Source organism: Amyelois transitella, chromosome 13, assembly GCF_032362555.1.
Source record: "Amyelois transitella isolate CPQ chromosome 13, ilAmyTran1.1, whole genome shotgun sequence".
Classification (NCBI taxonomy): Eukaryota; Metazoa; Arthropoda; class Insecta; order Lepidoptera; family Pyralidae; genus Amyelois; species Amyelois transitella.
In genome coordinates this window covers 1,564,155-1,589,169 of record NC_083516.1, presented here as the reverse complement: position 1 = coordinate 1,589,169, position 25,015 = coordinate 1,564,155, and the positions used below count along the sequence as shown (strand labels likewise).

General features: G+C 37.4%; 1 protein-coding gene across 1 annotated transcript; it reads left to right on the top strand.

Annotated features, from left to right (window-relative positions):
* The first annotated feature begins 226 nt into the window (after positions 1–226).
* Positions 227–24,949, top strand: LOC106141437 (kinesin-like protein KIF12). The gene is made up of 13 exons (XM_060947476.1): positions 227–368; positions 1,633–1,780; positions 7,118–7,210; positions 10,769–10,922; positions 11,785–11,916; positions 18,066–18,206; positions 18,862–19,003; positions 19,904–20,140; positions 20,510–20,625; positions 20,958–21,062; positions 22,209–22,326; positions 23,070–23,286; positions 24,671–24,949. Exons 1-13 carry the CDS (start codon positions 227–229, stop codon positions 24,780–24,782), a joined length of 1,857 nt encoding a protein of 618 aa, XP_060803459.1. The 3' UTR covers positions 24,783–24,949.
* The last annotated feature ends 66 nt before the right edge of the window (positions 24,950–25,015 follow it).

The window sequence follows — 25,015 nt, the reverse complement described above, 5'->3', positions numbered from 1 at the left end:
AAAGAAGAGTCTCAAGTTTATAAGCCTATCCCTTAGTCGACTTTTACGATATCCATGGGAACGAGATGGAATGGTCATATATTCTTTTTATTTTTGGTACCGGGAACCACACGGCACTGTCAATAACTTTAATAATAATATTTGAACAGGTAAAAAACTTAATTCTGACATGCGAAAACCGAGAAGACCGACACAAATTCCAACACGAAGATGTGTATGAAGAGAAATGGCCCTGAAGAACCTACAGTTGTTCCAGCCCAAGACTGACATGTTATATCGCCATGGTACGCCCATGAAAGCGCCACCCACTGCCCTGAGTAGAAGCATATCCAAGTCTGCGGAGACACTCGTGGCTACTACCAGAAATGGTAAGCATTTGACTATTTCAGTCCTGACTCCTCCTGATACAAATCCAAGTTTTGCAGAAGCTCTGCTGGCTTGTATGGTAACTTGTAACTGACAAGTTATATCGCCATGGTACGCCCATGAAAGCGCCGCCCACTGCCCTGAGTAGAAGCATATCCAAGTCTGCGGAGACACTCGTGGCTACTACCAGAAATGGTAAGCAGTTTACTATTTCAGTCCTGACTCCTCCTGATACAAGTCCAAGTTTTGCAGAGGCTCTGCTGGCTTGTATGGTAACTTGTAACTGACAAGTTAAATCGCCATGATACGCCCATGAATGCCCTAAGAAGTATAACTAAGTCTATGGAGACACGTGTGGCTACTACCAGAAATGGTAAGCATTTGACTATTTTAGTCCTGAATTTTCCTAGTTGATATAAATCCAAGTTTTGCAGAGGCTCTGCTGGCTTATATCGAACATGGAAACTTATAGTCACGTCTATATCCCTTGCGGGGTAGACAGAGCCAACAGTCTTGAAATGACTGATCGGCCACGATCAGCTTTTTGGCTAGATGATAGATTAGAACTTTGAATTTCTTTGATAGGCGAGCAACCTGTCACTATTTGAATCTCAAATTCAAATAGTGACAGGTTGCTAGCCTATCGCCTGAAAAAGGAATCCAAAGTTTGTAAGCCTAAAGTATCTGATAGCATAATTTCAATTTTTCTTCGTAGCTGACACTTCGTAGCATGTGCTACGGCGTAGACGTGTGCCTACCAGGATATAAAATAAATATACATACATACTTTTTAGTTTTTTAACATTGGTAAAAAACCTTGTAATACGCCATTTGGTTCCTAGCCCCAAAGAATATACCATCTCTTGTTCAAGGTAACTTGATATTCCTTGCCAGCCAACTGTCACTATCATTGAATGTCACAGCTAAGCGTATTCTATGAGTTTTATAACTATTGACTCTATCTATCTCGTACAGTTTAGAGACGTGATATGTGTGTGTTATCGGGATGAGTATCGTATCCCTTGCGTGACAGAGTCAACAGACTTGAAAAGACTGAAAGGCCACATTCAGCTCATGAATCCCGATTTAATCATTAAGTCATACGTTTACTGAAGTGACAAAATGAGTACCAAGCTTATCGGGCTTTCCCTTAGTCGTCCTTTACGACATACATGGGAAAGATATGGAGTGACATTAGTTAAAAAATAAACTTAATGCCGATTATTGCCCATTCATAACATTTTTTTTATTCTCCAACACCAACAGGTAAAGAAATCCGAGCCCGTAAGACCCGCAGCACAGAGCAGCCTGGAGCTGGTCTGGTCAAGGGGGCTAGTTCCTCAGTGCTGCCAGCCCTGGTCAAAGGCTGGGGGCGGGATGACGACAGCATACATAGCCGGTCTAGAAACAATAGGTATGTTTACAAAGATGTTGCCGTGTGGTTCCCGGCACCAAAGAAAAAAGAATAGGAGCACTCCATCTCTCTCCCATGGATGTCGTAAAAGGCGACTAAGGGGTAGGCTTATAAACTTTGGATTCTTCTTTTAGGCGATGGGCTACCAACCTGTCACTATTTGAATCTCAATTCTATCATTAAGCCAAATAGCTGAACGTGGCCTACCAGTCTTTACAAGAATGTTGGCTCTGTCTAAACCGCAAGGGATATAGACGTGATTATATTTATTTATTTATAATCACCAGCTAAAATATATAGTCATTAGCTCGGTGACCACGGATCGTTTTCAAGTCTGTTGCCTCTATCAAACCCGCATGGGATATAGCATGACTAGACTATATGTATGTATGCATGTATGAGAAAACAAAAAGGGTCGCTATTCCAAACAAATTTATATCATTCGTAAATATAATGAACGTTAAACTTAACAGAAAACACTTGCATATTACAGGAAGCTTAAAATAAAAGTTGCCAAAGCTGTAATGACCCGGTTCATTGGAAATCTTTGACTTTGACCTCATCACGTTACCTATCATGAATATAGAATGTATGTCTGTCCGCGGCTAACTGTTTGCACGCGATCCTTAACTGGCTGAACTAATGCTATAATATATATGAAGATTTAAAATAAAAACTATCTTAAACTTTTGCTATACAATGACAGTGTTGATGGAAAGGTAAGAGTTTGAAGGCCTAGACGAACGTACCTTGATCAAAATAAGAAAGTCCTAGCAAAAGGTCAGGTCGAGATAGCCCGAAAACGACGAGCTTGCTCGTCGTAAAAGGCGACTAAGGGATATGATTATAAACTTGGGATTCTTCTTGTAGGCGATAGGCCACGTTCAGCTATTTGGGTTAATGATAGAATTTAGGTTCAAATAGTGACAGGTTGCTAGCCCATCGCCTAAAAGAAGAATCCCAAGTTTATAAGCCTACCCCTTAGTCGCCTTTTACGACATCCATGGGAGAGAGATGGAGTGGTCCTATCCTTTTTTCTGTTGGTGCCGGGAACCACACGACCCTCACTATTCCCAAGTATGTTTATGCGAAATTTTGTGAAGATTGATCAAATCTTTGACCATGTGAAGACCTGATAAACAGACACCTTTCAGTTTTCAATATTATAAATGCAAAAGTAAGTTTGTTTGTTTTGTAGGTCGTCACAGTTAAACCACTAAAACCGTCTTCATGAAATTTACCATACAATAGTTATGATATACGCCATACCGCTCCAAAATTCATCTTTCCTCTCATGGGTCTACTGGAAGAGATTTCTTTTGAAATAAGTAGCACTTTTGTACTAGAATTACTGTAATAAATGCTCCTGTATATTATTTTGTGTACATAAATAAATAAATATGAGCGAAAAAGGACATAGGTAATAGCTTTATTCAAAGACTAGTAATAAAGTATGAATATGAAACAATAATATTTGTCAATCAGACCATATGAGTGTAGTAATTTAGGAATAAATCGTACGTGTGCGACATTTAACTGAGATATTTAATTTGATAACGATAAACATCACACAAAAAATAAAACTGATATTGTGGTAAAAATAGTTTTAGAACTTTAGTGTCACATCTATTATATACATCATGCCTCTTTTACGCTAGGGAAATTTAATTACCACGATGTTTGCATACGATGTGTGTGGTTCTCGGCACCGGTACAAAAAAGAATAGGACCACTCCATCACTTTCCAATGGATGTCGTAAAAGGTGACTAAGGGATAGGCTTACAAACTTGGGATTCTTTTTTTAGGCGATGGGCTAGCAACCTGTCACTATTTGAATCTTAATTCTATCATTAATATAGGTCAATTTTCCATTGTGAATTCTACGACTAGGGCTTGTTACTAAATTTTACAAAATTTTGAATTTACATACATAAGTACATACATATCATCACGTCTATATCCCTTGCGGGGTAGACAGAGCCAACAGTGTTGAAAATACTGAAAGGCCACGTTCAGCTGTTTTGGTTTGATGATACTCTTATAATTGAGATCCAAATAGTAACAGGTTGCTAGCCTATTGCCTAGAAGAAGAATCTCAAGTTTATTAGCCTACTTATCTCTTGAGAGACTTTTACAATTTGCACGAGAAGAGCTAGCTAGCTGGAAGCTTTTATCAAAAGAAAAGCCGCGTGCGGATGTTAGTAGATAGATACAAAAGATTGCGTGTAGGTTAATGGATGTATGCAAATCTTAATAGTGACTAATCCACTAGTCACCGTTTGCTATGAGTAAGATTAATTATACGTCGGAAGCTAGATTCTTATCGTGACGTCTTTCGAAGAAGTCGAAGACTTTCCTAATAAAAACTTACTGGCATTCATATGTAATTATTTTTTAATAAATTCAAAATTCGTGCCGTGTGGTTACCGGCAGAAAAAGAAATAAGAATAGGACCACTCCATCTCTTTCCCATGGATGTAGTAAAAGGCGACTAAGTTATAGTCAACAATGTCACTATTTGAATCTCAATTCTATCATTAAGCCAAACCGCTGAACGTGGCCTATCAGTCTTTTCAAGACTGTTGACTCTGTCTCCCCCGCAAGGGATATAGACGTGACTATATGTTACAGTTTTGTCAAAACTATTGGCTCCGTCTACATCATAAGGGATAATAAGATCACTTTATATACATATATGTATGTATGACAAAATAAAAGTCTGGTACATATCTCCATCTCAGTACACCATAATAAATAGATTGTCAAAATGGCTAGTGGAAAGAATGTAGTCTCTGTCTACCTATGCGGTATTTAAAATAGGTACCATTGTTAGTATTCTAGTATATTGTAGAATGAAAAAAAACATAAAACAGCTAATTTATACGCAGTAACGAATCAGCACACTTCACTTCGAGTGAGTTGAATCACGGCTGAAAGGGTTGGACATAACTTAGAACACGCAATATCATACCTTTCGGCCCATTATTAGAAAATTCTGAGTAATTTTCCTTTATTCATAGTTTTTGCCGTGAGGTTTTCGAAGAAAGAATAGGACCACTCCATCTCTTTCCCATGGATGTCGTAAAAGGCGACTAAGGGATAGGCTTATAAACTTGGGATTCTTCTTTTAGGCGATAGACTAGCAACCCGTCACTATTTGAATCTCAATCCTATCATTAAGCCAAACATTTAAACGTAGCCTATCAGTATATTCAATACTGCTCTGTCTAACCCGCACGGGATATAGACGTGATTATATGTATGTATGTATGTAAGTTATATCCATTCAAACACACACAACAACCAAACCAAAAAAGAGTCAATTCGCCAAGTTCAATAACCCAACAATTTTCATTACTTTTTCGCCACCTTTCATCCAGTTTGACGTAGCAATCAACTTAATCTATGGTTTCCGATGAATCTATTGAGACTCTAATGGTAGTATCAAGAACCTTGATCTAATTTGGATGGCCTCTTATTTTTTTTTTTTATTTACCTACCGTCGAAATTGGTTTTGATTGTACTATCTAATAGCCGCTTTGTTCTTTGTAATGTTACAGGTAAATAGCTTTGCATTTCAAATGAGGTTATAAACTGCGTATATTTTGATATAATGTATTTATGAATCATTTGTACAATTCATTTTTTTGTTCTAAATTTGTCAAGCGTTTTGACAGATTAAGAGTTAATCGGACAACTACTTACTACTATTTAGGTATAGGTATATCCTGTGCCACTACCTCTTCTCTCTTTTTTGATTCTCAAACCTACTCAATATGCTCACAAAATTTCATGAGAATCGGTCAAGCCGTTTCGGCGGAAAAAGGGAACAAACATTGTGTCACGAGAATTTTATATATAAGATTATATTGCCTCTGCCTAACTGGTCAATAGGCGGGAATCCTTGACATTTGCCGCCATATTGGATGGGAAACGGCACGTGATTCCGGCTGTCAATCTGTGAAAACGCGGGAAAGGTGTTTAATATTCATCGCGGTATTTGAGAGACTATAAACCGCCCAAAACACGTAGGCACATTTCATTCGTCTAGTTGTTATGGTCGTTAACCACTCGTTTACCTTAACTGTTCAAGGTATTGTATAATATACGGCCAAGGGAATTAGACGCAAATCAGTCTTGTAGTTAACTTGGTTGTTTAAAAGTTCGTTAACTAGCGGCTCCCCTAACAAAACACGAGTGGTTACGTGGAAAAATATACGAACATGCAATCTGTTACACCACAGATTTAATGATAACATATGTATAGAGCCCTTGTAATTTTAAATAGCACTTAAATGCTGTTTACTCCCTACAATATTTTAACGTCCATATGATTATGTTGATGCGACTTAGCTTTTTAATTAGTTAAACTGACAAATATATGTCGATTTGGCTGCATGATTATCTATTGAAATTTTTGAATAATTAAATTCGTAAATATATGAAGATTTAGAGATTAATAAAACTACCTAAAATGTAAGAGAAATAAAATGAGAATAAGCGGATAATTGCAAAAGTATCGGCGATTTTTCTGAGTTAGCAGATAGTCATATTTATGGAAGAGTATAAGCAGAGCACTTAAATCGATTGGCTCTTCTACTGCATAAATTATTTTCAAATGGGCAATCATTTGAGCAAACACCAGCACACCATAAATGATTGGTCTACATGAGGAAAAAAAAAAGTTATGCATTCCAATATGCATTCAAATTTTTATAGGTCGTAAAGCATAAAAAAGGAAGAATATCTGCAAAAAAAAAATACAACGGGCATTATAAGTTTTCATTGCGATTTAGAGATACAAAAGATCGAATTGTTTTATCGTGTAAGGTAAAATTCATCTATTTATGTGACTATGTACTAAGAATTAACAAATCATTCACGCATTTACATACATACATAAAATCACGCCTCTTTCCCGGAGGGGTAGGCAGAGACTACCTCTTTCCACTTGCCACGATCCCTGCATACGTATTTCTTTCCCGATTAAAATTATTTAACAGCAAAGGTATGGTTTACAATATAGTTCCCGTGGGATTTGCGAAAAATCTATATTCTTTTGTACATACATACATATAATCACGTCTATATCCCTTGCGGGGTAGACAGAGCCAACAGTCTTGAAAAGACTGATAGGCCACGTTCAGTTGTTTGGCTTTATGATGGAATTGAGATTCAAATAGTGATATGTTGCTAGCCCATCACCTAAAAGTAGAATCCCAAGTTTATAAGCCTATCCCTTATTTCTTTTGTAACTAGCGCTAAATTCGCGCTGTCGAACCGTTTGGTAAAAGCTTGTAGTTAATATTTTTATTGTAACGTCATGTTTTTTCCAGCGGCAGCAGCAGAGCTGGTAGTTTGGACCGTAGCACCCGAGGCTCCAGCACTACCCTCAACTCTGACGAGGACAACATCAACGTCGTCGTCAGGTCAGTTCTATTTATCGAGAGTTTCTGAGATAGTGTGTATATTTTTTCCATCACTAAGCCATAAAGCTGAACATGGCCGGTCAATTTTTCGAGGCTGCTAGCTCTGTCTACCCCGCAAGGGTTATAGACGTGATAATATGAATGTATGTTTTTTGTTTCATGTAGGACTTTACCTAATAAAACCACATTAAGATTCAGTTGCATGATGACGCTGATTGATCTCTTTTGACAATGACATTGACAGTCATAGATAATTAATCATATGACACATTTTTAGTGAAATCCCTGTCACTCCTAAATACCAGGCTCTACCACGCCTTGCTTTTTACAGTCCTAGGTAGGTTTATTAAACGTACTTTACCAAGGATGTCTTGCCTTCTTATTCTCTCTGCTAGATACTTCAGAGATGGAGATAGAAAGAAACGTACGCCTTAAAATATTCCGTTGTTCGTTTGTTCTCAAATAAGGAGATAGAAACAAAAACTGAGAGAAGTTATAGTAAAATATTTATTATTCTGCCACATTTGTACTCTCCGCGTTCGAATGGACGTCATTGAGGTACACTTTAAGTGGCATAAAATCCAAATATTGCAGTTTAAATCCCGACTGTGTGAAGACAGAACAAAGTAATTAAGCTGAACGTGGCCTATCAGTCTTTTCAAGACTGTTGGCTATGTCTTCCCGCAAGGGATATAAACGCGACTGTATGTACGTAAGTACATATGTATGTATTGTAATGTCTCAATACAGGCATTCTGTTACAAACATCGATACAATATTAATTAAATGGCATTATGAATAATAACGCAGTGTTATCAATGCGGGGTGCGTTGGGTTATTGACACAAGTTTGGATACCAATCGATTTCCATTACTGTAAAGCTTTATTCTTTCTGATTGGACGATTGGATGGGGGTGCAAGTGATGGGAATTTGCGATTTAGCTAATTGTTCTTCTTGACGTGGAAATCGTGGCAAGTGGAAAGAGGTAGTCTCTGCCTACCCCTCCGGGAAAGAGGCGTGATTTTATGTATGTATGTTCTTGTTGGCGTTCGTGGTTTATCAGACTTTGGCTTTTTTTCACTTGCGCGCATGAAATTGCTTTTTCGGTAGATTAGTCAACGACTTGATCTAGATTTGAAAGTCGAATATCACTTCTAATGCTTCCTTGTTAACGTTTCAGTTTATTAGAATCTCATCTCAAATATCGCTATCATAATTGAATAAGACTAGATTGAATAAATATATGCTACCCACAAGACAAAATGCCTGTTCTGGCCAAAAAAGAGTTACATGAGAAATTGGTAACCATAAAGATCCATCTAAATCATAGTTTTTTTTTTTGTAATAAATAGACACAAAGGAAAGTCTGCTTTTTCAAGGTAGAAAAATCCCTTTAATTCGCTTGAGCTCATATTTTACGTCCCAAAAAATTTTGGTATGCAGTCAAAAGTATGTCGACACGGCGCGGAATTGTGTCAACATTCAATATATAGCCCATTTATTTTCTGTATGTAATAAATTCATGAACTTTTGACTTTTGCACACGAAATTCGAACTTTATACAAATTGTAATAAATTATTGGTGACTCATAAGTCCACCTGTGTATTTAAAATTATTTCGTATTTGTGCCCTCTAAGGATCGGTTCACACCAAGTCGAGACGCAATGCGATTGTTTCACACACATAATATGTAGACCGACTGAAATTTTGACCCCTCATTAAACTTACGAGTATTTTCGAGACTGTTGACTCTGTCACTTTGTGTACAAGAAAAGATATGGCGCGGCGATATATCTTTTCTTGTAATCTTTTCTCATCTTTGTCGTATAATCGTCGTCAAGCATATTGTTAAGAGGCGTGCAGCATTGAATCACTCCATTTATATCTAATAGATGCTTGGCAGGCAGATAGTGGTCAGAACTTTTGTCTGTCCAGTCATAGCTGTCTCTCCCTTCTTGTAGTAAATAGAGTTAAAGCCGTTTCTTTCAAAATGTGTGTACAGTTTCGCGTCGCCTGTCTTGTGTCGTCGGTGTGAACCGACCTTAATAATGCTCATTTGACCTGCTTCTCCCTTATATTACGTCCAATTTGAACTAAGTCAACTATTAGGTAATAACCAGTTATAGTTATTAGTTTGTAACCTTCTATATTACCTATTATTATTGGTCAGGCATATCACGAAGTTAATTTGCCACGAAGCCGTAGTACAGAACTGCTTAAAATAGAATTCGATCGTATATTATTAAGCAAATGATCCTCAGAAGCCTCCCTAAGTGGGAGTCCAAGGTCCTATGACAGACGTCTATAAGAGACTTAAAACATAAATCTTTTTCTAAGTCTTTCATGGCATAAGCCCAATTGCGTCCTAGCTGTTCTGGGGAAGAACCGCAGTTATACCATATATATATATATATATATATATATATATATATATAAAACTACGAATTTGAATCTAGTCAACCGGATCTACTTTTAAAAGGAAACCTAACCCATATTGGATCTTGTGTACAAATGCACCCACACACCTAGTTGTCCGAACGTAAGAGAATCGTCAACAACATAGTAGTTATGGTATCTACAAATTTAAAAAAACCTGAAAATAAATTCAATTAATGTACTTAGCAACCATATCGAATCATAAATGTGTAGGCGTATAATCAATACTTTTTATAATATTTAATTACCGCCGCCTATTACCTAAAATAGGACGTTCAATTTGTACGTAATGATGAGAAAGGTACCATATTTATTCATAACTTAAATATCTTTTTTAAGTCGGTAATAATGTAAAGTCAAGTTATTGAATTAAGTGTACTCATAATAGCTGCTTTACCATGAGATTCACCATATGATTTAATTAATGCCTTGGGTTCTCTTGACCTGACCTTTCCACAGGACAGACATTTCCTAATTATGATCAAGGTACAATCGTGTAAGGCTTTCCCTACCATCATTTCCACTCACAATCCTCTTGTATATTTGCTTAGTCAACCTGCTTTTACTCGTCCTCTCCACATGACCAAACCTTCTTAGCATTCCCTTTTCTGTTTTATTTGGAGAAAATGCTGCAGTGCAGTTTGTTACCGCTTCTTCTGCACTGACGCCTTGGAAGCGGCAGTAAACTTAGTGTTAAGTAATTTATTTGACGTCAACCAATGTTGTTAAACCATACGTTTTGACAATTATTAAGCGATATGAAGTATCCTATAATAATGAATAAAAATTTTGAATTTGAATTTATTCCTGTTTGATTTCTGAAGAAAGTTTATATCTTCTTTCACACTATAGAGCTCAACATTTTATTTATTAAACACTAGCGACCCACTCCAGAAAATGGATTCCCCACATTGAAGTAACCTTACTTCAAATCTTACCAACTTTTCAAACAGGAACAAAATCCATCCACATCTTTCCGAGATACAGACAGAGAAAATAAGTGGACTTTACTTCATAATACACAGATGATGATGATAGAAATATAATCAAATCCTTCTTTTAAAAGAACTAAATCAAATCTGAAAATCGAGACCAAGATCTGATGATATTTTTCATCCAGAATCCGGCCCTTCAATGAGAAGGAGCGATCATGCGCCGAGAAGGAAATCCTGGAGTTTCCCGGGAGAGGCCAAGTGGTCTGCAACACTGACGCCCCTGGACAGAAGCCCAAGGTCTTCTCTTACAACGTGGTCTTCGAACCTGCTGCTACTCAGGTAGGAGAGTATATTAATAAATTTTGGTACCCATATAAATATATACGGAACAAATTACATAGATTGCAATGAACTAGCCCCTAACTAACTAGTAAGTTTGAGACTTGTGTTAACTCAACTATACTATCCAATATTCTTAGATACATACTTTACCACTTCTTAATAGTAAATAAAGAAGTAGATATTTATTATAGCAATGAAGAGTTTTTGTAATATATTGTACTTAGGTACCTATCAAACAGCAAAAGTAAAGCTTCTGTTGTTCAGTTGTCCAAAATTATGTCTCCGTGACGTGTAAAGCTGTCAGAGTTGAGATGCACTATGATACATACATACATATGGTCCCGTCTATATCCCTTGCGGGGTAGACAGAGCCAACAGTCTTGAAAAGACAAATAGGCCACATTCAGCATTTGGCTTGATGATGGAATTGAGATTCAAATTGTGACAGGTTGCTAGCCCATCGCCTAAAAGAAGAATCCCAAGTTTGTAAGCCTATCCCTTAGTCGCCTTTTACGACATCCATGGGAAAGAGATGGAGTGGTCCTATTCTTTTTTGTATTGGTGCCGGGAACCACACGGCTTCTATAGAAAGAACACGGCACTATGATAAGTTTAGCCTTTTAATATTCAGATGACATTATACTAACATACATACATATAGTCTACACCCCTTACGGGGTAGACAGAGTTTCAAATAGTGACAGGTTGCTAGCTCATTGCCTAATAGAAGAATCCCAAGTTTATAAGCCTATTCCCTCAGGTCGCATTTGTGTAGATGAATAGTGTAGCGTAGTGATAAGGACATAACTATTTATGCGGGCGAAAGCTGGTAGTGTTAACCTTTTAATTTATTTAACAGGAAGATGTTCTGGAATATTCCGGCATCAAGAGGCTACTAGAAATGGCAATAGAAGGATTCTCGTGTACAGCGTTCTGCTATGGACAGACGGGAAGCGGGAAGACGCACACTCTTACAGGACCACCTGGATTGGTGAGTTAATGATATATTTATAGATATTTTTAATATCCGTGCCCCGCGGGAAGAATTTGACATGTTGAAAAAAGCAATTTTACAGGGCGGCCATTTTAAACTTTGGCTTCCTCTGGAAAATGCATATGTTTGTTACATTTATAACTTATGCTTTATCTAAGGTAAACTTTTTACGATGATTCGAATAACGTACAGTAATTTGCATAATTTTTCTTAGTTTTTGAAATAATCGACATGTCAATATGCGTACCGACGACTTATCAAGTGACTTATCCACTTATCAATATATTTTCCAGAATGTAAAGATGAGTTATCAAGTTTTTCACCTATTATATTTCGTCTTTTATGTAGTAAACAACAATTTTAAACCAAAACTGTTATTAAAATCCTTGGTGGATGGGTAGCAACTTCATCTGCATACATTGCGACCTTGACTTGCTTGCGAAAACTGGGCCGCTGTTATTAAAAATGTACCCCCAGAACATTATTTTCTATTACTATCATCATATTTCTATTACTACATATGTACATACATAAAATCACGCCTCTTTCCCGGAGGGGTAGGCATAGACTACCTCTTTCCATTTGCCACGATCTCCGCATACTTCCATCGCTTCATCCACATTCATAACTCTCTTCATGCAAGCTCGGCGGTTTCGGGTACTTTTGACCTGGCCCTTTACCAGGACGTCCTTAATTTGATCAAGATACGTTCGTCTAGGTCTTCCCACTCCGACCTTTCCCTCCACACTCTCCTTGTATATCTGCTTAGTCAACCTGCTTTAATTCATCCTCTCCATATGACCGAACCATCTTAACATACCCTTTTCTATTCCTGTAACTACATCTTCTTTCACATCACAACATTCCCTTATCACGCTGTTCCTTATCCGGTCACTCAATTTCACACCCATCATACTCCTTAACGCTCTCATTTCCACTGCATTTATTCTGCTTTCGTGCTTCTTTTGCCATACCCAACTTTCACTCCCATACATTAATGTCGGGACCAACACGCCATGCACACCCAGTCGAGCCTTTTTGGATAGTTTCTGACTGCTCATAAAGGCATGCAAAGCTCCATTTACCATGTTCCCCGTGTTCACTCTCCTTTCAATATCACTATCACACTTGCCATCTGATTTAAACTTTGATCCTCTTTCACTTGCTCAACTTTTTCTCCTCCAATCAAAATATTATATGCTGTCATTTCTTTCTCCATTTCAAAAACCAGTGTTTTAGTTTTACTTACGTTCACTTTCATTCCTTTCTCCTTTAAAGCTTCATGCATACAGTTTACCATCTCCACTAACTCTTCTGCTGATGACGCCAGTATAACCTGATCGTCGGCATAGAGCAGACATTTGACGAGTAACTCATTCATCCTTAATCCACTTTCAGACTCTTTAAAATCTGTCAAACAACTATCCATAAATAGGTGGAACAGCCACGGTGACGCAACACATCCTTGCCTAACGTCTTTCTCAATCTTAACCACTCAGTGTGCGCTCCGTTTATCCTAAAACAAGCACTCGAATCCTCATATAAGGATTTTAGTGCTCGTATTGAGAGACTGCTCACCCCATGCATAGAAAGTGCTGACCACAATTCATTCCTCACAACTCTGTCATAGGCCTTTTCCAGATCTACGAATGTGCAATAGACTTTTTGACTCTTGGCCAAAAACTTTTCGGCTATGCACCGCAAAGAAAAGACCTGATCAGTACATCCCATTCCCGTTCGAAATCCCGCTTGAGCATCCCATATTTTATCATCAGTTTCATTCCTGACTCTATTAATCAACACCTTAGCATACAATTTGCCGACGACGCTAAGCAGGCTTATACCACGATAATTTTTGCAGTCCAGTTGTGACCCTTTTCCTTTGTAAAGTGGTACGATAACAGCCTTACACCAATCTTTTGGTAGGTACTCGGCCGCTTCTCCAACACAAATTGAAAAGGCAGTACAACTGACTAGCTACTACGCCTTTTCCTGCTTTTAGCATCTCGACCCACACTATCATACCCAGCAGCCTTGGCCGCTTTCATACTCTTAAGTGCTTCCACAATTTCGAAAATTTCAATTTGGCCTTTCATCTCATTCTCTTTTTCTTCGCTATAGCAGAAATCGTTATTATGTCCTTTTTTTTCAAATAAACTTTTAAAATATTCCTTCCATATCTTTAGCACACATTCTTCTCCTTTCACAACGCTACCATCCTGGCATCGGATCCTAGTCAGCTCTCTGGTTATAGTTTTTCCTCGGGCTGACCTTACGGATTTCCAGAATACTTTCAGATTTGACTGAAAGTCTTCTGATAGCCTTTTATCAAATTCCTCTTTATACTCTTTTTTCTTTCTAATCACAGCTTTCTTAACCAAATATTTCCTTTTTTTATATTCCTTAAAAATAAAAGCTAGTGACAAAAATGCTTACAAATGTAAAAACCTTTTTATTGTATATTGTATTCGATGGAGCCTGATGTGAGTTACTTTTTGCGCAGGCGAAGCTTTGGACAACAGCTAGTACGAAAGTCAATATTTATTAAAATATAAAAATATTGTGAGATTGATCAAAGTTATGTACCTATCAAACTAGAAAACAATTATAATTGCGTTAGATTAACTAATTATCTGAATATATCAATTTACTATGTAAAAAAATAAATAAATTTTAAATGTATTAATCAAAATATTAAGTAACGTACGTATGATATAAATCGAGTATAACCGATTAATTCGTTTTATCAGTTTACATCGGGGAAGGAGGTACAATTTCTAAAGGAACAAATTCACATATCAGATTAGGAACCTCATTTGTTTTTAGATCGTAAGTTGATAAAACAACTTGTAATAATTTTCGCAAAAATTCTGAGAATTCGAAAATTGATATATAGTCTTGTCAAGAAAAAAACCCTAATTATCGAGTTATCCACATACTACCAAATGCAATATCTCCGCAATTATTCTACCAATCTGGCTGTTTTTTTTTGACAAGGTGAATAATAGGCTTAGAAAGCGTTTGGACCAATAAAAAAAAAATCATGTAGGTCTAGTTGTCAAGATCTTCCCGCGCGCCACGGATATATTCGTGAAATAAAAACACAAGATGGCTTGGACACGAATGCCATATATTTTTATGATGCGCGCGCATGGGACGCCGCGCCACAGATAAACAAGAACATAGCAAGAAGGAGTTTGTATAACATCTCAAACTTCTTTGAACATATTAGTTAACTACGAACAGTATTAACAAGCTACACCGACGTACTTGCGTATAAGTCCTTTTTTTTAATGGCGCGAAAATATTTGTTAGTTTGAGCCAATCAGAGGGCGTCATTTGAATCCGCGAACTGAACTGTCCGTTATTACGAGCGAGATAGTAGGTGACATTGTATTTTTGGATTTTAAGTTTAATCTAATTGTGATAAGGCCGTTATTTTATTAAGTTACCATTCGGTTTGATAAGGCGGTAGTCGCTATTCTCCGATGTCGATTATTGCCGAGGAAACTCATTGTAAGATTAACTACTTACAGTATCTAAGAGGATACTTCGTGAGGAAACTACATCTAGACGTGAAGGCAACCATGATCCAATAGAGTTAGGTTTCATTATGTGGTCTAGGAGTACTAAGAGTGGAGTTCCCATGCCGTGGTCACAAGTTTAGCTTTATTTCTTCAGAATTTAATGGAAATCTGCCCAGTGGTTCAGGTATAAGAGATAAAGCTAGATTTTTGTCTTTTAAAAGCGTAAGCGTTAGCAAAAACCAATCGTTAAATTAATAAAAACTTACCGACTATCAAATAACATTAACTTCATCGACTCAACATCATGTTTAGCCCCGTGACATATCTACAGCCTTATTATTTCATGATTATAAAACCACCTTGTCATTATTAGAATAACGAATAAAAAGTTACCTACGTATAAAACATATTTGAACTGTACTGACAAGCGATAATTCAGTTATTAAAAACAAATAACACAGAAATTGAAGGTGACGTAGACATCGAAGTCATTAACGCAACGCAGATAATGTTTACAACGGAACTGTTTCCAATATACATATGTATGTATGTATGTATTGCACAAACACAATCTACAATTAGTGATTGATGGTGAATGGACGTCCAAATTACATTGACGGTCATTTATATCGATTTTTTTACGTGACAAACGGTAGGCAACATTGTCATTATAGTGTGATGTACAGTGGCCCACATATGAGAGTATACCACTTTCGATGTCTTCGCTATAAAGGCGTTATACTTTTTTTTGTAGCAAAATGTACCTACCCATTGTTATCATGCATGAGGTTATAATATTGTATTTGTCATTATAAAATTCTTGCGTGACGATTAAATGGACTGACTGAATAATCATAATGAATGTGCAGGTTCTATACAATGTTTTCCCTCACCGTAAGAGCACCGGGTAGTATTTAAACTAATGTAAGTACATAACTTCAAAAATGGTCATTGGTACATAGCCGAGGATCGCATCGCGCATTCCTGGACGACGAAGAATAAATATATAATACATTACACCTTATTACGACTAATTTGTAAACTACTCTAATAATAATTTTAACTAGGTAATTAAAAAAAAATACCTTAACTACAAACTCAAAAAAATTTATTATTTAAGTTTGGAACCCTTGGTAGGGTTTCCATCACACAGGCAGCATTCCCGCGCTAGTCATTAAGTGTCATTATATACCTATGTCACCATAAATTAACAAGCGGGACTATTTATCACTCTTTGAAGTATATTATTACAGAAAATCACACTCCTATCCAATGGACGCGTTGTGTATTTTTCATTATCTTATGGGGTTCAAGGTCTTCAGTATTCAGTACTTTAATGATCGTGTTGATTTAGAGTGATGTACAGTCACGTCCAGATCAACGTGACCATAACGGAAATGGGTTTCTGCCTCCGACTGTATTACCTATCACCTTTACGTTGTAGGATACTGGAAATTAATATCAGGTAAGTAGGTGGTCTACCCAACACAGGAAAACATGGCAAGGGGTCTAAGACACCACAAAGTTTGGGGAACTCTGCTTTAAATCATTCGTTTTGAGGTTTTAAATAATACCTACTGAGGCTAATTTTTTTTCAATTCGACGGCCTCTGTGGCGCAGCGGTAGTGCGCTTGTCTGTGTCACCGGAGGTCCCGGGTTCGAATCCCGGCCAGGGCATGATGAGAAACGAACTTTCTCTGATTGGCCTGGGTCTTGGATGTTTATCTATATACGTATTTATTATAAAATATAGTATCGTTGAGTTAGTATCTCGTAACACAAGTTTCGAACTTACATCGAGGCTAACTCAATCTATGTAATTTGTCCCGTATATATTTATATTTTATTTATATTTAATTTATCTGTCATGTACCCGCTTGGCAGCCCATTGTCGATCTTAAACTTAGGCTTAGGAGTAGTTGTTATACATATATACCCCTAAAATTTATTGTTATAATTTTATGTGCAATCGACCACCGACACTTCATAAAAATTAAGTTAGTATAAATTAAAGATTAATCTAACTGATTGACCTTAAACAGATACCGCTTCTTCTGCACTGACGCCTTGGAAGCGGCAGTAAACTTAGTTTCAAGTAATTTATTTGACGTCAACCAATGTTGTGAAACCAAAAGATTTGAGAATTATTAAGCGATATGAAGTATCCTATAATAATGATTAAAATTTAAAATTTGAGATATCAATGCATAGTCTAGCCGTGTGGTTCTCGGCACCAATAGAAAAAAAGAATAGGACCACTCCTTATCTTTCTCATGGATATCGTAAAAAGCGATTAAGGGATAGTTTATATACTTGGGATTTCTCTTTTAGGCGATGGGCTAGCAACCTATCACTATTTGAAACTTAATTCTATCATTAAGCCAAACAGCTAAACGTGGCCTTTCAGTCTTTTGATGACTGTGGGCTCTGTCTACCCCGCAAGGGTGTGAAAGACGTGATTATAAGTTATGTTATGTATGTCTAACTAGCTGGCTTTTGAATAAGTACTATTAAGGGTGCAATTGGTAAGAGACAATTGCCCGAAATTCTCACGGGAATAGAAATTAACGCGTAGACATGGGTGAATTCTGGTTACAGACTTCATTTTCTTTTTTTAAGGTGGAGAAAGGCACGAGTCCACATAACCCCGAGCACGGCCTGGTGGTCAGATCATTTGTGTACCTCTTCAAGTTGATCCGGGAGCGGCCAGACTGCCACTTCATATTAAAGGCGTCATTCTTAGAGATTTACAATGAGAAGGTAACGAGATTTTTATGGCAAGAGTGAGTAGTCATCATCTTGCTTTGAGGACAAATGCACTTAAATTATAACGACTAAGACTTATAAACCTGAGAATTCCATCATAAAGCCATACAGCTGAACGTGGCCTTTCAGTCTTTTCGTGGCAGTTGGATCTGTCCACCCCGCAAGGGATATAGATATGGCTTTATGTATTTATGTATGTTTAGCATATAGAGAAACCTTTGTCTTAGACATAGTTTAATTTTTTTTAATCTTAGTCTTTTACACTAGCTAATTCTTAGACTAGCTGTGCCAGCGGCTCCGTCCGGTTGAATGAATAGTTATTTTGGGCATCATTCCTCAAGGATTAATAATTTCCTTCGTTTTTGTCACATCATCCATTATTTCTTCGCTCTCAATAGTTGCAGCGTGATTTTATATAGCTTAAAGCCTTCCTCGATTTATTCAACGAAAAAATAATATTTCAATTCGAATCAGTAGTCGGGAACAACTAGATTTTTAAATTTAATGTTAAGATATTGTTTAATTATGAATGTGGATGAAGCGAAGGAAGTATGCAGAGATCGTGGCAAGTGGAAAGAGGTAGTCTCTGCCTACCCCTCCGGGAAAGAGGCGTGATTTTATGTATGTATTGTTTAATTTTTGATTTCAGGTGATAGACCTACTGAACCCAGGCACCTCTAGAAAGCCTCTCCAAGTGCGGTGGTCCAAGGAAAGCAGGAGTTTCTACGTGGAGAACCTATTCACGGTGGACTGTGAAGAGCTGGATGATTTGTTTGCTGTTTTGGAAGAAGGTATGCACAGACAATCGCACTTATCTTTATTTATTTGACGAAATATTCGTATTGAAATCATTCGTTTTACATTAATAAATAAATAAAAAGTACCCGGTTGACCGAGCTTTGCTCTGTCTACCAGAGATGGCGCTGATATAATTTCTTAAAACGCAGTTTTTAAAATGTTTATATATCTTGGGAACCGAGCTTTTCTCAAACCTAGGACCTTCGTTGGAGCCGTTTCCGAGATCCTGATTATATATATACAAGAATTGCTCGTTTAAATATATTAGATATACGGGACAAATTACACAGATTGAGTTAGCCTCGAAGTAATTTCGAGACTTGTGTTACGAGATACTAACTCAACGATACTATATTTGATAATAAATACTTATATAGATAAACATCCAAGACCCAGGCCAATCAGAGAAAGTTCGTTTCTCATCATGCCCTGGCCGGGATTCGAACCCGGGACCTCCGGTGTCACAGACAAGCGCATACCGCTGCGCCACAGAGGCCGTCAGTTCATTCAATCATGATTTTTAATGTAGACAATGTGCATTCGTCCACGATTTATATTTAAGAGATCTGTGTTTGTAAATTGACGTTCGTCGAAAATGCTACAGTGTAGTTTGCTCCGACACTTCTTCTACACATGCGCTTTAGAAGTGATAGTAGTTAGTTATATTAGATTTAAGTGATGTGACGTCAAAAAGTGCCACCTTGTAACCAATTTTGAAAATGGGCTAGCAACCTGTCACTATTTGAATCTCAATTTTATCATTAAGCCAAACAGCTAAACGTGGCCTATCAGTCTTTTCAAGACTGTTGGCTCTGTCTACTGCGTAAGGGATATAGACGGGATAAAATGTATGTACCTATTAGTCCTTAACGAGGCTTTATTTTATGTTTCAGGGATGAGAAACCGCGCAGTAGGCGCGCACGCAATGAACGCTCACTCGTCTCGCTCGCACACGCTGTTGTGCGTGCGCGTGCGCCGCGATCTACGGAACGCCGGTGACGTCACTTGCTCTACTCACGGGAAGATCAATTTCGTCGATCTGGCTGGCAGCGAGATGACTAAAAAGACTAATAGTTCTGGAAAGACGCTGGAGGAAGCTAATAATATAAATAGAAGCCTAATGGTGCTAGGTAAGTGCCCTAGTTTTTTTGACGTGACAACGTCAACGTCAACAAAAATGAAAAGCGAAACAACGATAGTTTTCCGCGCGATAAAAACGGCGGCGTCCCGTGTGATGATGATGACGTTTGATGACTAGGAAATGTATAGGTCGAAGCTTTTAAACCAATAGATTTTGAATCTTTGAAGAATCCATTCAACAGCAACACAAATAAGTACAACAAGTATATTAGGTGGAAAATCCAGCTTGGATTTTATACTCCTACTCCTGCTACACCTAATATACTCCTACTCCAATATATCTCTGACTCAAATAGTGCATGATTACATCTATCTATTACATATTAAAGAAACCAAAACATATTTTCTTTACTCTGCAGGATACTGTATAGCTCAACTTAGTGACGGTAAAAAGAGAGGGCACATCCCTTATAGGGACAGCAAGCTGACGAAGCTGTTGGCCGACAGCCTCGCGGGGAACGGAGTCACTTTGATGGTAAGAATAACATACATACATACATATAATCACGTCCATACCCCGTGCCGGGGAAAACAGAGCCAGCAATCTCAAAAATATCTATCTATAGACCACGTTCAGCTGTTTGGCTTAAGGATATCATTGAGATTTAAATAATGACAGGTTGCTAGCTCATCGGCTAAAAGAAGAATCCCAAGTTTATAAACCTACCCCTCAGTCGCCTTTTACGACATCCACGGGAAAGAGATGGAGGGGTTCTATTCTTTTTTTATCTTGGTCCCGGGAACCAGAGGGTATAAGAATAACATCACAAAGCAGAAATTTGCAAGAAAGGTATAATGTCTTTTCAGATAGCGTGCATAGCCCCCTCGAAGTCAAATCTCAGTGAGACGATAAACACGCTGAGATATGCCGCTCGAGCCAAGAAGATCAAGTCCAAGCCCATCGTCAAAATGGTACGGAAATTATATTAATTGGCATTTTTAAATACGCACTGTATATACTAACATTTCAGCTCCTCAAAAAGAGTTCGTCCCTAAATAGGAAATATAGTTCACAAGTCCATTCTAAGTAAAGCTCTATTATTTTCCAGAGAGCTAATTTTACTAATTCATTCATATAATCACGTCTATACGTAGACAGAGCCAATAGTAATGAAAAGACTGATAGGCCACTTTCAGCTATTTGGCTTAAAGATAGAACTGAGATTCAAATAGTGTCACTATTTTATCTCAATTCTGCAAGGTTGCTGGCTCATCGCCTAAAAGAAGAATCTCAATAAGCGCCTTTTGAAACTTTTGACGTGGGAAAGAGATGGAGTGGTCCTATTCTTTTTTGTATTGGTGCCGGGAACCACACGGCATGAGTTGACAACCCGAAGAATAGTTCACAAGTCCATTCTAAGTGAAGCTCTATTATTGTTTAGAGAGCTATAATTTTACTATTTGACACATACCATCACGCCTGTTTCCTATTGGGGTAGACAGGGACTAAGGATTTCCACTTGCCACGATCCTTACAGACCTCTCCCGCTTCCTCTACACTCATCACTCTTTTCATGCATATTCAACGATTACGGGTGCTCCTAACATCTCCCTTTGTCAAGACATTCGAAATTTGATCCTTGAAAGTTCGACTATAGGTATTTATTTGATTTGTCAAGACATTCGAAATTTGATCCTTGAAAGTTCGACTATATTTATTTGATTTGTCAAGACATTCAAAATTTGGTCCTTGAAAGTTTGACTATATTTATTTGATTTGTCATGACATTCGAAATTTGGTCCTTGAAAGTTCGACTATATTTATTTGATTTGTCAACCCATTCGAAATTTGATCCTTGAAAGTTCGACTATATTTATTTGATTTGTCAAGACATTCAAAATTTGGTCCTTGAAAGTTCGACTATATTTATTTGATTTGTCATGACATTCGAAATTTGGTCCTTGAAAGTTCGACTATATTTATTTGATTTGTCAACCCATTCGAAATTTGGTCCTTGAAAGTTCGACTATATTTATTTGATTTGTCAAGACATTCGAAATTTGGTCCTTGAAAGTTCGACTATATTTATTTGACTAGTTATATTTATTATTTTCCAGGACGCCCGAGATGCCCTCATCCTAAGTTTGAAGAGAGAAGTGGAGGCGCTTCAGGCAGAAAACCAGCACTTGCGAACCGCTCTCCACGTGCAAACAGATTACAATATGGATTCATACGGTAAGCATTGTCATATATTTATAGATGAAGTAAAAGGCATGTTACGAATGTGGATGCAGCGAAGGAAGTATGCAGAGATCGTGGCAAGTGGAAAGAGGTAGTCTCTGCCTACCCCTCCGAGAAAGAGGCGTGATTTTATGTATGTAAGTAAAAGGCAAAGAAGAGAATAGGCATATTTCTAGTACATACATACATAAAATCACGCCTTTTTCCCGGCTGAGTAGGCAGAGACAACATCTTTCCACTTGCCACGATCACTGCACACTTCCTTCGCTTCATCCACATTTGTAACTCCCTTCATGCAAGTTTGGCGGTTTCGGTTAATCTTGTATATATTTTACCATAATCCAATATACATTAACCCAATTAGGGGAAGCTAATTAGGTTCCTCTGCAAAGGTTGAGGTCAGACGGGAGTTGTTTCGTGCAACTTGACTTTTCCCAATCCAGGAGAATTGTCAAATGGTTTTCCCAGGGCTCCTGTCCAGAGAGGTAAACGCTAAATCTTTTCACTTGTCAAACACAGACATTTTAAACAAACTCGTCTACTCGTGCGCCGAATCTATGGCAGGACGAAAGAGATCTGCGCATGAGTTTTTATACATAAAAACGGAACATTTGTCCGTTTATTCCAAACATTTAAATTTATTTATTTACATTTACACTATTTATATCAATTAAAATGTGATCCCAACATATCCATATATCTAAATTTGTTGAAACCCCTTAAACCTATCTAACCAGGTCATCGGCGTACCCCAACCCGGATCGAACCAAACAAACTGTACCAACTGCCGCAAACGGAACTAGTGGAACTGGTGCAAATACACATGGAGGAGAACACCGCTTTGAGGAATGAAAACAGCGAGTTGTTCGGAGTCAGGGACCAGCTGCTGAGGGACCAGGAGCTGCTGAGCAGGGAGAATGAGAGGCTGCTGAAGAAATTGGAGGATGTTAACTCGTATGTACCAATTAGTAGTTCTTCTACACATTTTGGAAGCGGTAGTAGTTATAATTAGATTTAAGTGATGTGACGTCAATAAGTGATACCTTGTATCCAATTTTGAAGATAAATCTATTCTATTCTATTTTTCATATAGATAGATATATCCATAATTTTAAAGAACTCATCAGAGAACAGCATTTTTAGAGACCCGAAAGTTACTTAGCACTTTAGCAGTGAGAAAGTGGAGGGTCATAAGAATTAGTCTTACGAGAATCCTCGTAGTCGTACTGGTATGACATATCTGTCTGTACAAGGGCGCTCACGCACAAATGCGTACAAAAACCCGTAGAAACAATATTTTGCGTTTTTCATACTTAAAAAGAGTTTTTAATCAAAAAATAAAACAGTACTATGCTAGTAAGTACATTGTTTCATACGTAAGGTAAAGCAAAAAAAAATTATGCTTAGGTACATTATTACAAAATTCTACTCATTGAAAGATATTTTTAGACCTACATTTGTGATTTTTTATCTATCGAGTCAAAATATTGATACCTATCATGTTTTGAGATTTGTATTTTCTTACATATGTCCCCTAGAATATCTATAATGTTTTTTTGAGAAGAATCAATGCAGTGAATCGTCTACGCGACGCATTATAAAAGTCTCAATTAACTGATGTCGTCGTCTTAAAAGTGAATGTGGATTACTAAGGTATTTTGGTGTTTATAGGACAATGTTTGGACTGAGCTGATATTCTGAACACCAAAGGTCAGTCTCGTGTTGGGAATGCCTGCTACATTTGCATGGTTCACGCATATATTGTAAACAAGATTTCTAAATAATTTATAAAAACTAAGATTTTCTAAATGAAATAACAAAAAGATATAAATGTAATATTAAAATGTTTTGAGTTCAGCACGAGTGAATATCCATTTAGTTTTTAAAAGTATTTTTTCAAGAGACCAAATTGTCACAATATAATAACAATCCTTCTCAATATATATTTTTTTCAGATTTTTAGTACCACGTAAAATCTGATTCATTAAAGTTACCTAGTCAGATCTATGTAAAGATTACAATATTAAATTAGATTTCAAGAAACGAAGGGTGAAACTGGGAACACGCTAAGAGATAGGTAGAGAGAGAGAGAATCTAAACATTCAACAAACTGAAAAACATTTAAAACAAGGCCCTATAGATTTAGATGGTAGAGAATGCCTTATGGCTTTAAGTCCTAAAGCATTTGTAGCAAACATTTGTACATTTATTTTAGGTGGTGTTGAAATAAACACGTAAAACGTAAAACTTCAGATAAGTATAGATGCAGAATAACGGAATCCAGTTATTTTCAGGCATGACCAGGTAAATTCAATTAATCCGCGATTTTAAATTCCAGTGTTTGTGTCAGATCGCCGATCATCCCCGCGCGGCCGGCTTACACGGACGAGACCAACATTTGGACCAACCCCTCGGCGTCCACCGCCAGCAGTGTAAGTGGAGGCAGCTAAGTATCCAGAACATTGAAGTCTGTGAATTGTCAAGACAAACATGCTCCCAACAAATAATATTGAAATTTTGTCAAAAATCTCATCAGACGATAAATTATTTTCGATGTGGCCAACATTTGGCCCAACCCTTCAGTGTCCACCAGCAGCAGTTCAAGTGGAGGCAGCTAAGAAACTGGAACACTGAAGTCTCAGAATTCTCAAAACAAACAAACTTGAAATTTGAGCAAAAATCT